General features: G+C 43.4%; 1 protein-coding gene across 1 annotated transcript; it reads right to left on the minus strand.

The window, feature by feature from the left end:
• Positions 1-3,314: 3,314 nt before the first annotated feature.
• Positions 3,315-15,451, minus strand: mknk2b (MAPK interacting serine/threonine kinase 2b). Its single transcript, XM_031758671.2, has 14 exons — positions 15,315-15,451; positions 14,597-14,817; positions 14,088-14,178; positions 13,806-13,907; positions 13,613-13,710; positions 11,306-11,385; positions 11,107-11,180; positions 10,891-10,995; positions 10,745-10,800; positions 10,543-10,638; positions 7,163-7,357; positions 6,908-7,072; positions 6,761-6,801; positions 3,315-6,660 (listed from the first exon to the last, which is right to left on the minus strand). Exons 2-14 carry the CDS (start codon positions 14,645-14,647, stop codon positions 6,387-6,389), a joined length of 1,428 nt encoding a protein of 475 aa, XP_031614531.1. The 5' UTR covers positions 14,648-14,817; positions 15,315-15,451; the 3' UTR covers positions 3,315-6,386.
• Between the last annotated feature and the right edge of the window lie 3,253 nt (positions 15,452-18,704).

Below are 18,704 nucleotides of genomic sequence, written 5' to 3' on the forward strand. Positions count from 1 at the left end.
AGCATTCCATTTTATCTTTAAAACATGGTGGGGTAACCGTGGCATGTATGGCTGCCAGTGTTACCTGGTCACTGATGTTTACTGATGATGCGACTGCTGATAGAAGTAATAGGATGAATTATAAAGTGCACAGGGCTGTGCGTTCTGCTCAGAATCACCAAAATGCTGCAAAAATGATCAGACAGCGTGTCCCTGTACAAACAGATGACCTGAAGCGCACTGCAGAAGTGACTCAAGAGCTTCTCATATAAGACACGGGATATTATTCAGTGGCCAAGTCAGTCACCTGATTTCAACCCAACAGAGCCGCTTTTCAGTTATTAAATACAAAACTCAAGGCAGAGAGTCTCATAAACAAGGTCTGGCAGAGCATCTCAAGGGAGCAAACGGCATTTGGCGATTTAGTGTTCAGGCCGTCACTCACAGCAAAGGATTTTCATTCCAGTATTAAAAATAAGCCGTACATTTAAGATTGTTAGTCTGTCCGGTTATTTTTGAGACTCTGCAGATGAGGGGCCAAGTTAATGCAAAATCTTTGGGTTAAACTTCAGTCACATTTTGATTGTTTGATTTAGTGTCCGCTGTGCTGGTGTCCAGAGCCAGAACTGCAGAAATAAAATGAGCCTTTGTCCAACGGATTTTGATCAGACGTTTTAGAAGCAGCTGCTGTAGAATTGAAGAGAAATTTCATCAAAACATGGATGAAAATGATAAGACGTAGAAATACTCTATTGAATTTAGCTAATATTGCTTACACCTGTTACTTTGCTGTAAAATGGCACGAATGTGTCGGCGGCGAGAAAAATAGTAGGACATCATAAAGCGTTTTAAAGATGACGCTTTTATTTCACCTGATTTATTGTAACTAACTTCAGTGAACTTATAAGGATTGCTTTTCACATAGATATCTTTGTAGCTATGATCCGGTTAAAGATGAAGTGAAACAGGAAGCCACGCAACTACTCGGCTCCATTATTTATTATTATAAAATGCAAACCAGATGTCAATACAGAGCTGATTGTTTTTACAGGGAAAATACCAAAAGTAAAAGTAAATGGACTGAAACCACGACACAAATATATCTAAAGATGCACAAATAGACTTCAGCAGGCCCTGTAGCTTATAATAAACATGCTCATATGGTTCATGTTAGAGAAATCCTTTCTTCTAAACAACTCTGCGCACGCACACGGTGCACAAATAACATCAACTGGATGCTGTCGTGTTGAACATTTAAATGTTGGGACTTGAAATTCCATTATCTGCAGCTCACGCAAGGTTCATTTACCCCGCCTGCACGCACCGTTGAAATGCTTTAACAGGACAGCAGGGGGAGACAAATACCTGCGCGGTGTTCCCGTGGATCACGCCATGTTTCCTGGACACCGCACAGAAAACACTCCTGTTGCATCATGCAGTTTCCTCCAGAGCTGTGACGCTTTTTCTGCGCCGAACAAGAAGTTATGCAACAGTGTGAGAATGTGTGTGTTTTGGCTTCCGCTGATAAACCCATGCAGTGACTGCGTGAAGTCCTGCCAGTCCACATGTAATGGGGGCGATTTAAAGCATTACCACGACTGCACGGGTGCTAGTTGAAACCCCCCTTTGATAATATATTTTTTAATATATTAAAAAAGGGGTCTCAAACTCGCGGCCCACGTCACTCCTATTTGTGGCCCGTATACTGACGTGAAGAAATCTAATGCACAAAGTACTTTTACTGTTAGGGAAGATTTATTTGTTGTTGAGGGAAATGTTAAAATAAGTTCTTTAAAAAGCCAAAAATGATTCAACATGAAGCCAACATGAGCAGAGAGCACAAACATGCAGAGGGATTGGCTGTGTTAGTTCAGTGAGAGAGTCAAAAACTAATGTGTACACTTATGTCTGCATTTTGATTTTATTAAATACGAACAAAATAAAAGCAAAAGTGATGCCACGTGTGGCCAGAAAGAGAGGACCGATGTGTTTATTTGGTAGTTCAATGAAAGGCTTCAATTAGTTTGCAGTTTTGTCTTGTTATACAATATTTGACATTTAAAAAAACAAACAAAACACTACATTTCAGGAAATATTTGTGGGGGTTTTCTTGTTTGTTTTTTGTACTACCTGAACACTAAAGCGGCCCTCCAATCAGACGACAGTGTCTGCAGGGGCCCGCAGATCATTTAAGTTTGGTTTAAATCAAACATAAATATCAATAATAGATAGATTGTCGTGATCATCTTAAATTGAAAATAACTGAGCATTAGTGCACTGACCTGACATAAACAATAATAATAATACTAATAATGGATTGCATTCATATAGCGCTTTTCGAGACCCTCAAAGCGCTTTACAATTCCACTATTCATTCACTCTCACATTCACACACTGGTGGAGGCAGCTACACTTGTAGCCACAGCTGCCCTGGGGCAGACTGACAGAAGCGAGGCTGCCATATCGCGCCATCGGCTCCTCTGGCCAACACCAGTAGGCGGTAGGTGAAGTGTCTTGCCCAAGGACACAACGACCAAGACAGACAGAGCTGGGGATCGAACTGGCAACCTTCCAGTTACAAGATGAGACTTCCCAACCCCCTGAACCACGGTCGCCCCGTGACCGTGAAACAAGAGCTCTAAAGATATGACTGTGAATCAGGGAGGACATTTTTCACCTTTTAAGATCAGTTTTGACAAAAGGATCACTCAAGTAATCACATTAGCTCTCGTTATTACCAAGCACACACAGCAGACTCTGGAGAGCCTTTCATCACACAGAACATTTCTGGTGCAGTATCATCATTTTTGTCCTCTCTCCACGCACATTTGACCAAACAGAGCTGATAACATCTCTTGAGATATTTCCATCTGCACAGCTGACTAATCACAGGATGGCAGATCCTGCTGAAATCATACACCAACACTTTTCGTTAATTCAGCAGAAGGGATTTTGTGAGGATCATCAGGTGGCAGAGAGAGGCTGCAGCTCTTGCAGCAGGTTGCATCAGTCTGCGTCTGGCTGAGAAGAGCACCTCCCCTCACCGCTGCTGCAAGCGTGACTAACGTGTCATGAAACCACAGTCATATTTCCATGTGTGAGAAATATTTACCAACAGCCAAGGGCATATGTGACACGGCTCACGTTATCAGGGAGCATTACTGATACTGGGATTTACAGCAGAGATTCAGCTGAAACGGCGTCAGCCTTGGCCTGAAGATAAGCCTTCTAGTTAATGTGAAACTAGTGAGAGTGCAGGGAAAGTACAGGTCTTTCACTTTCCTGGCTTCAAGCAACAACAACAAAAAAAGAAAAAGAGACAGGCCAGACGAGAATGTCGTTCAAAGCATTTTATTGCAATTTTTTTTTTTTTTTTTTTTTTTAGAAAAACAATACAAAATTCCAAAGTAACGGTCATAAACGTTGCCTTGGGTGAACTGCAATCATTCACATGGTACAGTAAAGTGCTTATTTTAAATCAAAATACCTTGTACTACAGGATGTATTCGTTTGAAGCCACTTCCCATGAACACAATGGTGTCGGGGGCGATTCAGACAGTGTTAAAAATCAGGTGTCAACCCAAAGCCTGGACTGTATCTGACTGGCACACTGTGCTCATGAGAAGGAACCATTTAAATGGTCTGATCTGCCTTAAATGCTTTCACCTGCAGGCTACATTCAGATTGTGGGGAGACTGATGGTACTATCCATTCGAATGACTGAATTTTAACAGTTGACGTCAGCGACAACATACAAAAAAAAAAAAAAAAAAAGGAACTGAGAGGCTGAAGGAAATCACTTTGTCCTCTTTCTCCCAATAAAAGGCAGTTGAAAGAAAACAAAAGCTACTGCCATTCGACATAAAGTAGAAATGGTCATGACCCAGAAAACCCTTACTGTACTGGTCGGGATATTACAGAGTATGGCCACAGTGTGCGTTTTGAGTGCCCATTCAAAGACAGGGACAAACTCAGTTGTGTGAAGACCCCCCCCCAGAAAAAGGCAGAATACTGATCTGTATATTTTCAACCCCCCCTCCCCTCCCCACCCCACAAAGATTGCCTTGATCATTAGCTTAATGCTTTCAGATTACCAATAAGCAAAGTAGTTTCCAAAATGAAGAAACAGCTGCATACACATATTCAAGTAAGTCTTATTATAAGACATAAACCCTCATAACTATGCATCTGTAGAAAGGTATTCTTAGAACTATTACAGTGTCCTATTATCAGAATAACGGGTCATCTGACACCATTTCCAGAGTACCGTCGCTGCAGTGCTGCCAACAGGACACGGACAATCAGAAGTTCCCCACTTATCACTGCTAGGTCGTGGATCATATGTTTCAATGTCATGACTTGAACCCTCTTTGGTGAAATGGCTACAGTGCTGAGAGACGTCATCGCCAGTCCATTACCTGTCAGTTTCAGAATGAGCTTTAACTTAATCTAATTAACAACAAAGAAAGATTATTGCCAACACAGAGTGGGAAAAAAATGAACATGTACCAGCCACTCACGGATAACTGCTCCAAATTCACCAGCAACTTCATACTAGTTTTTTCTTTCTGTGTCTGAAATGTACCAGCCACTTTCATGTTTTACCACATTGGTGCTGATGCCAATTCCCCACCCTGCTCACATATAAAAAAAAAAAAAAATTATATATATATATATATAAAACTTAAAAACTTGCCTTCACTGGGCACGAACGCTCCAGCTCAACTTAAACTTTCTCCATTTTTACCTCATACACCACATACTCAACTTTAAAAACTCAAAAACAAAACAAACATTAAAAAACAACAAAGGAAAACATCTGGTGTTTCACCTGAACTGAACAGCACCTGCATGGGAAAAAAAAATAAAATAAAAAAAAATCTCCATATAGAGAAAAAAAAAAAAAAAAGCTTATTAACAGCCATACAAAACAAAAAACAAACAAAAATCAAAATCAGTGTGGCACATTGACATGGAGTTTTCAAACTTTCAAAAAGTAAACTTTATACAGCTAAATGTCTGAAGTTTTTTTTGTCTTTTTGTGGAATGTTTTTCCTTTTTGTGTTTATTTTATTTTTTCCCCCTCTGCCTCCAACTTTCAAAGAAAATTTGTGACGTCATTCTGGGAGGGGCGGCGTGTCATTAGAGACAACGTTGAGAACTTGAAGGATGAGGAGGACGAAGATGATGGTCCAAATAAATCTGATCAACAAATGACAGTCTGATCACATCGGGCAAAGTGTGCTTTTCAACCCCTTCACAGGAGTTTAAACTTTTACTGCCAAAATATTTAAAGTTAAATCCATAAATTGATCTGTAGAAAAAAAATTATATATGTATAAAAAAAAAAAAAAAAAATACAAAATTGTAGCAAGGGGACGTCAAATTCTTTACAATGAAAGTAACACTGACCCAGTTCACTTGCGTAGCCATTTTAAGTACTGTATAATTAGCCTGTACAAATAAGCCAGATATACAAGCCACGAGCTTTGGCCCCTCCCCCCTCCCAGGCGGCCATCAAGCATGACCAAGTCAAATTAATTCACTAGTTTTAGATTAAATTTGGAAGAAAAGGAAAAGCCGCATCAACTGATGCAGCGGCAAGTCGTAGCTGGTCAGGTACAAACAGCCGTTGGCCTTTGAGCACTAAGTGCACGGCCACCGAGCTGCATAAGTGCGCATCTCAGACATTTACACAAGAGTTGACTGTAAAGAGTTCATCTTACACGGAGGGGAACAAAAAAAAAAAAAAAAAAAAAAAAAAAAAGAAGACTTTGAAGAGTCTCCAGCCAACGGTCCGCGCCTCAGGCACGGACAGCATTGGCTTACAGCCCTTCCAACCCTTATTACACTGAATCCTTTCAAGACAGGAACAGCCTTCATCTCGGCATATTGCATAAGCTTGTACGTATGTGCAGATGGGCCATTCATGCATATACATACAGGCAAAAAACATTCCAGATAACTTAATTCACAGTGGATCCAGTTGTAACGTGGGAGCAGCACAACAGGTTGTCCTTTGGTGTCTGAGCTTAGTTTCGAAGATCTATGTTCGCATTTCTTCTGAACTGAGTTGTATGAGGAAAAAAAACAAACAAACAAAAAACCAACATAACTTAGAAAATACTTTGCTGTCCAACAAGTCATTAACTGGCCCTCCTCCCCAACCTGGAAGTGCACATAGTTGTGTTTGCTATATGCAGGCCCTGTGCTGATGTGCTTCAGAAGTGCTGGAGAAGGGCAGAAGGCATTTAGAGGAAGGGCTGCAGGCAGCATCTCCCTTTACAGCTGGCGAGAGAACCTGAATAGCAGAGGGACCGAGGCCAGAGAGGGGCCAGAACTGAGGAGGAAGAGTCTCAGGGCAGTCGTGGAACAGGACTTGAATCGTAACGGAAGGTCAGGAAAGTTCAGGCACAGTCTCCCACGATGACGAGGGGGGCCAAGAGCTGACAAAGCTCCGTGGCGGAGACGGGCCCAGCCTTTGGCTGGCTGCTTCGCTGCCTGCGCTTGGCCAGCTTGGAGTTGGAAGGAGGAGAGAGGCGCATAGATGAGCCAGAAGCGGTAACAAAAAATTGGACTTCCTGCTGCTGCTGCTCTTCCATGCCATCCTGTTCAGCCAGCTGCCGGTTCACAGCCATGGCCTTATCTGCAAAAACTGTAAGATCCCTGGCACTGCTGGTTCTGATGGGGAAAAGGGGAAAAGAGATTAAACTGTGATCAAAGCAGGTATAAAGTTAGAAATGTTTATTGTCAGAGTGTCTTGTCGCTCTTGAATTCTCACCTCTGATGTAAGATGGATGTTGGCAAAGTGTCAGATGCTCCCTGAAAAATCAAAGACATGTTATTGTTTTTTTGTTTGGTTTGAACAACTTTACTTCGATTTGCCTAAAATGCAAAAAAAGTGGCATAGTGGTGGATTCAGACTCACCCCCAGCACCCAGGGGTGCTGCAGCACCTGACTGGCACTCAGACGGCTTTTGGCATCCCGAACCAGAAGTTTGGATATCAGGTCTTTGGCACTTGAGGAGATGTGAGCCCAGTCTTTTTCCGGAAACTCGTATTTTCCTTCCTGGATGCTCTCAAATAAAGTGTTCTGTAAACAGATACGAAACATTTGCAAATGTTACTTTGCTCTGAGCTCACAAAGATAACGTAAGACAAGCAACATACATCACACTCTTACCTGGCAGGTGTGGCAGGGTTCACCCAATTCCCAGCCACAGTCGCCACCACAGCGGCCTACGAACGGAGGATATCCACTTAGCATGATGTACAGAATGACTCCAAGACTCCACAGGTCACAGCGCTTGTCGTAAATTGTAGCTTCTTCACTGAAGGCCTCAACTACCTCAGGTGCCATGTACTCTGCTGAGCCGCACTAAAAGAAGAACAAGAAAACCAGTGCGTTAGCCCCAAGGGGGGAAAGCACAACAAAGTGCAGCATGAAAGAGTTAAAGTAGAGGAAAAAAGAGAAGCTTCGCTTGGCTGCTGCCACATTCTTTCACTCAGCTGACACCTCGTGGCTCCGAGTGTGAAAGCTAAGGCCCCACTCTTAGCTTGTGGGGTGGGGGCAGGCTATGTGATAGTTGCATGATTATCTGCAGTAATGGCTTCATTTAAAATCTACAATACTGCTCGTCTTAGTCCGTTGAACATTTCTTAGTTGGAACGTGTTATGAGGCAGGTTTGTGTGGGTAGACAGCGAGTGGTGACTCACTGCTTTGATCACGCAGCTGTACACAGCCCAGGCAGACTTTGTTGAGGGCAAGGACAGACTCAGCTCTACCAGCATGTTGTTATGTAGCTAGGAGAGAAATTAGGCCAAACCCCGAGCATGGAAAAGAGGATTGGCTGTCCTGCATAACCAGAGACTGGGCTGAGCCCTGGTCAGTTACATAACTTGAGAACACAAACAGCAAGTACTGTTTTAATAGTTTCAGGTGGGGGGAGGGAAAAAGCAGGTCGTTGGTTCAGCAGGACAAAGATCATGTTCATCGCTGAGAAGCTTTAGCCTTTTTGTCATGAAGTCCCCCCCACATATCCTTCATTCCATCTGTGGAGGCACATGTTTACATTGAGCAAGCCTCCATTGTGTCCCAGTAACATAAACCAGCTGTCTGCAAACTCCACCTCCAGTTTTATGTAATGAAGTTTGCTGCACAGGAATCTCATTTCAGACAAAGAGGCTTCTGTGAAAGAAAATCCCAACCCCCATGTTTCCGCCATCATCGTGTCTGGGGCAACACACACACACACACACACACACACACACACACACACACACACACACACACACACACACACACACACACACACACACACACACACACACACACACACACACACACACACACACACACACACACACACACACACACACACACACACACACACACACACACACACACACACACACACACACACACACACACACACACACACACACACACACACACACACACACACACACACACACTTTTTTGCCAACCAAGGTACTTTGAAACTGAAGACTAATGCAATAGCTGTGTTATCATAAACAGCTATCGAGGCTAATCTTGTTTAAAAGCTGCTTTACCACCCCTGAATCACAAACAACTCAGGACATAGATAGCCAGTCTATGACTACCTGCAGCTGATAAGGGCTAAAAGAGGGCAGTCGAATAACAGTAATCAAGGCTCTTTGGCACAGACTTAAATCTAAACTTGCATTTGTTCTTCCTGTGCTGTTGCACACCTTGCGAACTTGCAGTCACATCCTCTTCAAACCTTCCAGTAAGCTGCAGAGAGCTGTTAATCAGCTGCTGTTACCACAGGATTTGTCAGTATTGCAACCTGGGGCTTTCCTATGACCATGTGACTAGTCACACCATACCCACAGCACTGATGACACACCTCTGGTGTTTGTAAATGAAAGGATTACTAGGAGAGGCTTACAGGAAGAAGACTTGTTCTGTCCTCAAGAAACTGCACCTACGTTTATGACAGGTACAAACAAGCAGTTTCCTCAATAAAACAGTCTAAGCTGTTTGTGTGCAGTTTGAAACTGCTACACATAAGCCTCGACATTCGAACAGCCAGAATTACATCTCGCTGAGCACACAGGCAGGCAATCGCTCATGCAGAATTCCTAGTAAACTAAAATTAGCCTTTTTCCTAGAAGGGTCTATCTCGGCTCCTCCGAGTCCCTATTTTCCCAGTTTACAGCATATAACACCACTACATTTACAGTAAACCTGCAAATCAAAATGTATTTTGAGAACCAGGGAACTGCGCTTCAAATGCAAAAGTGCATATTGTGCAACAGCAGAAAAGTGGTTACAGGGGGCCCAGTGAGAGTGCCAGTCATGAGATGAAAATCATAACATTGTTCCTGTGATCAAGCAAGGAAAACAAGCCAGAGCGCATGAGCGGGCAGAGTTTGCACCTCCCAGTTATCCTCCCCCTCCCACTGGTCTATCCAATCACATCTCAGTTGCCATGTGTGGGGGGAGAGAGACTAAAATTTCTAGAACAAGCCTTATGCACAGCTATTGTGTGAAGAACATAAAGAAAGCGCAGACCAGCACAGGGTGGTTGGGGCCACTGGGCGGAGACTGAGCTGAAAGAAGAGGGTGTATGTTTTTTTTCCTCCTCTCATACCACACAGAGAGAAAGGAGAAATAAGCAAGAGCTGGTGTTTTTGTTTCACTGCGACTCCTTCATATCACAGGACACAGCCTTGTAAAAGTTATCACGTAGCCTCCAGTATTACATCCCAGGGCTATCACACCACGTCCTGTCCTCCAGAGGCTTTTCTCCCATTGAACAAACACTTTAATATATTACTGGATCAACTTAACCCTAGGGAGATTCTGATTTAAGACTAAAGCACATGACAGCTCTTGGCCTCAAACCATATCCCCTTCAACAAGTCCAGGGATGGGCCCGCCATCCATTATTTCTGTGCAAGGAAGATGAAGTTACCAATGCAGAAAGCCCCCACCCACCAAACCACATTCCTGAGGGCTGAACTGCTATCCTTCACCTGCTCTGGTCTATCTATTCAGCACACTAGATAACCAGCAGACAGAGCAAGTGTTGACACAAGTAGAAAGCGTGCCAGTTCAACTTTACCACTCCTCTCTGAGGTTGAGGGTTTCCTGCTGCTCTGGACACTGTTCAGAGGTATCGCTTTGTGTTGTGACGACAGCCACAAAGTTAAACAATCATAACCCCCAGACTCAAACTCATAACCCTTCAGTGTTTGCTACTGATTAGACATCAACATCAACATCAACTAGACATCAAATGTTAACACACTGAAGTATCCAGCATGATAAGAGGAACATAAAATTTGGGACATCCAGGAAGCAATCCATGCCATTTCACAGAAACTGCCCAGCAGTAAACTAGTGTAAATATCGGTTAACCCCACTGAGGACTGGCCAATGATCAGCCAGTTAAGACTTGATAAACACATTTACAGCCCCTTTTATCCACAGCAAGAAAACAAATCACTGTGTAAATGATTAATCTGCTCCTGGATCAGCGATTTAAAAAACATTATTTAGATGAGTAACTTACAGGAGTGAGGAGCTCAGGGGTGGAGATGGGTGAGCTGTCACTGTTCAGCTTGATCCCACTGCCTAAGTCAAAGTCACAGATCTTGACCGGGCATATCTGAGAAAAAGAGCAGATTTTAACAAAAGGCCAGCAGCAGCTTTATCAACATATCAGCTGACCTCTGAAACATGTTTAGGCATAAGTAACTCTGCAACAAACTCACCTTGTGTGCACTCTCACAGAGAATGTTTTCAGGTTTCAGGTCTCTATGTGCCATTCCTAAAAACAAAAAAAATGCCTGTTATATCTATATTTAATTTGAAACTGTGAGCAGTAATACGGCTTGCCATTTTGTACAAATGGTCTTACCCTTGTTATGAAGGAAATCTAGAGCACTGGCAATGTCCTGCACCACGAGACAGGCCTCCTGCTCACTGAAGTGCTGTCTCTTGTGAATGTGTTCCAAGATTGACCCTAGGAGGGAAATGAGAGTCCATTAGCTCCATTTAAAAGCTAAAGGCTTTCAAACACACTCAACAAAAGCAGCAGAATTTCTTTGTAAACTGGCAGCTGTAATTTACTAACCTCCTCTGAGCTTCTCAAACACCAGGTAGAATTTGTCTTCCTCTTCAAAAAACTCCACCAGCTCCAGGATGTTTCTGTAGAAAACAAAAAGGCACCGAGTCATTTGAGGTCTGCAGTGTGATGATGACTAAAGGGCTTTATGACTGCCTCCATACAACTGTCAAGTGGCTTTAGTTTTGTCATAACAGCAGAAGGTTACCTATGGCCCTGGCACTGGTAGAGCATCTCAACCTCACGGAAGACACGACTGCGGCTGTGACCCGGCCTTTTCTCGATTATCTGCAACAGAAAAGCACCAAAGCTGAGCCCACTTTACCCAGAAATAGCCCACTTTCAGCAGAACTTTGTGTTTTTATACAGAAAAGGATAGACGACAATTCTTAAAGTGCTTAGTATACATATTTGTGGGCATGGCAGCCACTCTCTCACTGCACCACAAACCCCACTTCTGGCTGTGTTTAATGGAAAGCAGACTGTATAGAGCTCACTATACAGTCCATATGCAGTGCCCTATAATAAGCTTCCTTCCAAACCTTTTCCTGCTTGCCAACCTTTATCCTACCCTGTGACACACTTGCAGAGATAGTTTAACCTACTTTCAGCACTGCCCGCCATACCAGAGACCGAGCTGAATGAGAATAACAGCCCCCAGTCTCTATGTTTAACCTTTATGCACGACCCATATGTAAATGTTAAGGAGCCATAAGCCTTCCCTTCAAAATATCCCATGACCTAATCCAAAATGTTTACAATTATCAAAACTGCTCTAAAAATAACTGAGCTGCTGGGAACTACAGCACAGAGGGCCACCAGTTGCACAATGCCCTGCCAAGAGAGACAGAAAGATAGACTGCTGACACCAAAGCAAAAAGCCTGAATTTTCCAGCTCTGGTCTGTTATTGTGTGCTTGGGAGGCTGTGCATGCTTCTCTTCCTGGTAGCTGGATTACAGCTGCTATTGAAGCCCACTGGGGCCAGAGCTGCAGTATGTGTCTAGGATTAATACACAGACAAGAGGCCTATGAGCAGTCCAAAGCCTGTGTACTGTTCCAGTCTGAGTCAGCAGGACAACAATCAGCTCACCCTCTCCTGCCACAGCAGAACTCCCACCCTGGTAGATGTTTAGATACAGAAACTATAAGGTTGAAAAATGCATTGCAATCTCAAATGGGAGGACACCATTTTTAAAGTGGTAGACTTAAGGTCGCTTATCCAAATCGCAGCTCGTGAAACATCAGCCTGCTGAAAAACGAGACCTCGCTGCAGGTTCTAACATCAACCCAGGCTTGTGAAATAATAGTTTTAAACAGGATTTGTTTGGGAGCCTTCAGACACGCGCTGCTCGGCCCTCTGTGCGTCTATGGGTGCCTGAAGCTTTTGTTGCGTTTGCAACAGAGCCCGCACATGCAGTTCAGCCCCCTACTCCCCCTGTGTCTAGAGAGGGGGAGGGGAGAGACGGGACATCTGGCAGGAGTAGTCTGAGTCCCACTCGACTCCCAGCAGACTGTCCTACCTCCTCCCCCAGGACTGCATAGTCCCGAGGGATCCATACCAAATCACTCTGGGATAAACTAACTGATCAGTCACATGAGGATCTGTGTACAGCACCTCTGAAATATTAATTAGGGAAAATAAGATATGGACACTTGCACTAAAGAAGCAGCCTTTAACTCAGACTTGTTCCATACATGAACAAAATCTGGGGAATAACTGTTATTAATGTTTTTGGATTTGGATTTTTGCACACTTCAGCAAAAAAAATAAATAAATAAATACATAAAAATTTCACAATGTTTTGCTCCTAAAACAAGGAAATAACTTTGTAATAAAAAAGGAAGTCCCCCGAGAGTTGAACATGTGCATACAAGTCCTCACGCCATTCAGAAAGGAAATCGAAAAAGTAACTGTACAGAGTGAGAACAAAGCAGTGTAAACACACCAGGTCACAACCCTCACCCATCACCCCTCCTTCCTTTCTGTGGGTTTTGTTTTGGCACAGCTAGCAGCACACAATGTTCTCTCTGCTAACTGTAAAGAAAAGGGGAGGGTATATCATTTCCAGCTCTCTGATTGGCTGACGAGCTAAAAAAACAGCAAGGGGGGCGTGTCTACTAGCAGCAGCTAGTCTTTTACTCAAAAAGTGCATCATGAGCACAACAGAGGGAAGTCTGCAGAAAACCACTACAGAGAGCTGAACTGAGAGAAAAGATAAAGAGGCATCCTGTCCCAGACCAAAACTTTCCTCAAAATTTCTCAAGAAAAAGTCGTGAAAAGAAAGCACAATAGAAACACTGATGCAATAGCCCAGTTTACTTATAATAAATTCCTCCCATGGCTCAGAGCCTCTCTTCACACAAAGGAATTTCATTACGTAATACAACCCTCTAACTGTAACTGTAAAGCAGCCAAACAGAGTCCTAGAACTGTAGCATCTCCTATGGCAATGTTTCATTGACAACAATGCTTTGAAATACACTGTATCCACTGAATGTGTGGCAGTGTCTTACCTTTACAGCATACTCTTTATTGGTGATGAGGTTAATGCATGTTTGCACTCTGGCATAAGCGCCCTCTCCCAAGACCTCTTCCTGCAGTCTGTAGACATCTGTGGCAAAAACAGCAAGTTAGAAAAACACAATTACATGAAGGAGAACAGCTTATACAGCTGTTTTTATAACAACTAGGAATGAAAGCTTTTACCCTCGAATCTTCCAGAGAAACTGTCAGTTGCCCGGCAACGCTTTTTCTTCTTGTTTCTCTTCTTGGCATCGGGGATGTCAATAGGCTGACTGGAAGGCATGTCTGTCAAAACAGCAGTACCTACATTACCATCAGCTATTGACAGAGGAATGCAAACAAATCCCAAATACTGAAAGAGAAACTAGGGGAAGTTATCAGTTATGTGAATTATACTGAACTTGGACATTGTTACTGTATTAGTGTGTGTTACTGTTTTAAAAACAGCCAAGTCATTAAACTCACCATGTCTGGGGGAGGAATCAAAATTAAATGATGAATCGATAAGATGGGATCCATTTTTAGTGAAGTCCTCCGATTCAAAGGGATTTTGCCCCTATGGAGTAATAAACATGTTTGTTATGGTGTGCAATCTCAGTGAACCATTCAAGATGAGAGCATCTATTGTCAGTCATAACACTTCCTGTGCCTATAAAGCCAAACTAGACTGAGAGGCTGACACATTTTGACTAACTGGTCATATCTGTTACACCAACACAAGATCGTCCCAAGGCCATAAGGATCTTCCTTGGTAATCTTTCAGCTATTAGCTGTGGCATACTCGAACCATACATTCATCAGCTGCATGTGCCCGTGTCAGCAGGAAGTATACCATGTTTGTCAGCCAGAAGATGCGTTTATCTATAGCTAGGTGAAGTCCCTTCTCATAAATGTTGCCAAACGTGCTCTGATTACAATCTTCCCAAAAGGAGTGACAGGAGCTCGAGCTATCCCTGGATAGAGTTCCAGCTCACCTTGAAGGAGCGGTGGAATCCAGTGACTTCGGCGATCTTATTTTGCACCATTTTTGCTTCGATTTGGTGTGTGTGGGGGGGTTCCGATCAGGATATGCGGCGGCAGTGGTTTTTGAATCAATTTGCACTTCTCCGAAACAAACAAAATCGTTTCAGAGAGAGACGCAAGTGATCACACTGCGCTAGCTGGTCAGCTTGGTGCGGCGCTTTAAACGGGAGCCCTGTGGACGACACAATTTGAGACCCCAGCGTTACAATCCAGTGTAAAAAACACACAACACCTAAAGTCTTCGTGTTTTCCAGATTGTAGACGATTATCTAAACGCTTAGGCAAACAGCAGGCTGGCTCATCTCTGTCGCGCGACAGAGCAACAGCTAGCCATCAACGTCACTCCCATTTAGCTCGCCCTTAGGTTAGTTACAGACAGTTAAACACGAGGACAGATCATTAAAATCATAGCAGTTTGGCTAATAAGTAAATATATCTAGAGGCCATGATTTAAACGGTGAAACAGCTACAGGAAGGCTACCAACACACAAAAAGCACATCTCCAGTCAAAATGTAACCCACAAGTGCAAACCAGTTGACAGTTACATCAGAATTAACTTTAACGTCAGACAACAAAGATTAGCCAGTGAGCGTCAATACTGCAAATAGCCGTTTAGCTTTTAAATAGCAAAACACAGCCACAGCAGCTCCTTTTTCCTCCTCACTTACCCCGTTGTTAATTTTTATAGCTCCAGTGTTAGCGTCGTTGCTTGACCCACAGCTTCGAAAGCCGCAGAGGACATCAAGGGGGAAATACAACTGATAGTTTGTGCGTGGAAGGTGGTTGAAAAGGACGAGTGTGGGTGTTTTTATAACCTCCCTTGACTCCGCCCTCCCGAGGAATGCGTCAGCAGCCCGGACTGATCACGTGTATTCGAGAAAAGGCTATTGTGGGAGGGTACCATTTCGTTGTGTTGAAGTGTTCTTTACAGCTTCTTAAAGGAAAGAACACTAAAAGCTACTTAAATATGACACGCAATAAGCCCAACTTAATAAGGTCGGTCATTTAGATGATTTATTACATTTTCAATCGAAATCTAGACCATATTTTAGGATAGAGATTTAAGAAAAAAAGAGCACCTTACACGAATTGGTATGGAAACAGTCAGGTCTGTTTTGTTTAGGAGGGGGTAGGGCCCCGAGGCGGGACTTATGGAAGAACAAAACGAAAAAAAAATACACGCACGTAGTCACAGTCAGCACGTCCCACCGCTGTTTTGATGAAAGAGGATGTCGATGGAGGCCGGGAGAGATAGTGCAACGTACAGCAAACCAGATCTGCGAGTTTACACCGTCCTGATCACCTCATCTGTTTATGTTGCTGCCGCTGTACGTCAAAGACACACTTTAATTATTAACTCGACTTAAAAACAGAGCCAGCCTTGTGTTTTTTGTGAATACATAAATAAGCAGTGCAAGTTACTAGCACTGCCCCATGTTTGTTTGCGTCAAAAACTCTCTAGTCTACAATTATAATGACTTCACTCTCACACCGAGGGATGAATGACCACGGACAGGGTTTCATCGAAAACCTCGGTCTTAGTCACAGCTCCCTCACAGAGACTGGGCCGGTGCCATGCCCTCAGCATTTCACTGTGGCGCACTCGTGCACATGGTCTCATGCAATGTTGCACGATACAACCAGAACGGGACCACAGTGTACTTAACTATGAGCTGTACTATGCACTGGATACAGCCAGCCTTATTTTTGTTGTTGTTGTTGTTGTTGCTGGCTACACTGCACTATGGTTTAACTAGAACAATGTATAGTTTTTTAAAGACAAATATCTGTTGAGGAGTGTACTAAAGTATTCCTAAAATCTCAATACACATTACTTTATTTACCTGCATACAACAAGAAATCATGTCAAATATTAGATTTTTTGATCAGTCCAGACTGTATAGTTTTTACTTTTTGGGATATGTGGTATCTTTTAGAATAGCTAAGCCATCAACATTTCTTCATGACCTGTGTGGGTATGCATGCCAGAAACCGAACATTTCCAGCTGAACCTTTGTGACCTTTGTGAGAGTACATGCACGTTTTGCAGCCTGATGAGGAAGCTGTTTCGACAGGGGTGGGGACAATGTGTCGTGGTTGTGATAATGAAAGAAATCCAAGGATCCTGATGAAGCAGAAAATATGTGTGATCTCTCAGCCCATCTGCTAAATGTGAGATGCCACAGCAGTGTTGCCTTCGATGTGATATGCTCATATGGAGGCAGGTATTTAGACAGGCTCAGTCAAATGGTTTCTGATAATCAGAGAAACTTATTTCCAGGTATTCTCACAATACAGTATGTAATAACTGCACACCAGCTTACTAAGAGATGCTATATATTATGCTAGAAGTGCTCAGGTCTTGTTGCACTATAAGCACATGGTCCAACAAACCTTTCCCCTGCTCCTTTTTCCTACTGCATATAATCCCTGGTTTGGAGTTCCACTTGAGTATTCATGTACTGGGTGTCTTAAAACCATGTAAGGGTTGTTCCAGGAGTCGGCTGCCTTGTAACTGGATGCTTTGTGCCTCTCCTTCTCCTTCTACCTCCTTTCACCTTTTACCCCCAAAACACAAGCCCAATAGTAGCAAACATTACGTAACACGTTGGCCGATGATCCCCTGTCGGGAGCACATGGTGCAGTCGCAGGGTTTAGTGGGAAAACAAGATCGCACTTCCAAGTTCATGGGGTGCACGGGGTGGGTCTGTGTCACTACAGCTCAAAAGAGAGAGCAACGGGCCGCGATACGTGCCTTCAGGTGACAGCAGCTCTTTCTGACGTAAAAGCAGCTCAATCTGGAGATTACCCTGGGTTGTTTAATTTGATACGTGATTTAACAGAGGCGTGTCTCTGTTGTTTTGCACTGCAGTAGCCTTGTAATGTGTGGAAATAAAGCTGTGGATCAATCACAGTGTTTTGTTGTTGTTCCGGAAATGTGCATTATTGCCCCATCATAACACGTTCTCATGACGTTCTCACGTTCTTAATGACACCTTTATGGAGCTACTCAACAACAGTAAGGATGGAAAGCAAGCGCTCAAATATCCTCCAAACTGTTCTTATCAAAGCCCACGCTTATATGACTGTAACAGCAAAAGGAAACTACAAAGTGGTGAAGGTCCTGGATCAAATCCAGTCTGATGCCTTTCTGTGCGGAATTTGAACACTTTTACGGTGCCTGCATGAGTTCTCTCTGGGTACTCTGGCTTCCTCCCACAGTCCAGAAACCAGTAAGGTTAACTGGTTATTATCAATTGACCATAGGAGTGTGAGTTTCTATGTGTGTGGTGACAGATTGGTGACCAATCCAGAGCGTGCCCTGCCTTTTGCCTGTGACAGCTGGGATAGGCTTCCCCCACCAACTGCGACCCTGAATTGGATAAGTGGAAGAAAAGGAATGGATGGATGGATGGATGGATGGATGGATGGATGGATGGATGGATGGATGGATGGATGGATGGATGGATGGATGGAGACAGGTGTGGTGAGAGACCCTCGGGTACAGAGCAGCAGGATTTGTTGCAGAAACATTTCTGTGCTGTTTGTGCACCATATTTGTCCACATACATGAAAAGGCAGTCGTACCTGCAAGTGTTTTCACATAATGCACGTCTGGCATGTATCAATTCAACCCCCAAAGGCCAACAAGATTAGGGAGCTAAACACAGTCAGCAGTCTTGTACTAATTTGAACATTTGTTGCATGCTTCTTCTAAGCAGGGAGGTCGCAGCAGCTCGGAGGGCTCCCTTTTCCAAGCAACTTTCACTGAACAAACTTCTTAGAAGGAAACAGCCACAAGTTGGGAAATATGTAATCTCTGGCAGAAATGGATGTGCATGGGGCATTGCAGAAAGAGAAAGATGGTGCACTAGGCCAATCAAATTGTTCCAGTACCCAGAAATCCCTCTCCGATTTGGCAAAAAATGTTGCAACACTGACTGTTTCGCTCCAGCCTCGTTCCATTTGTCCCTCAGGGAACCCTTTTGTGTTCTTTTTTTGCTTGCACTTTGTGCTTGTTACATAACCATGTGTAACGAAGGGTATTGATATGAATC

The sequence above is a fragment of the Oreochromis aureus genome, linkage group 17 (assembly GCF_013358895.1).
Source record: "Oreochromis aureus strain Israel breed Guangdong linkage group 17, ZZ_aureus, whole genome shotgun sequence".
NCBI lineage: Eukaryota > Metazoa > Chordata > Actinopteri > Cichliformes > Cichlidae > Oreochromis > Oreochromis aureus.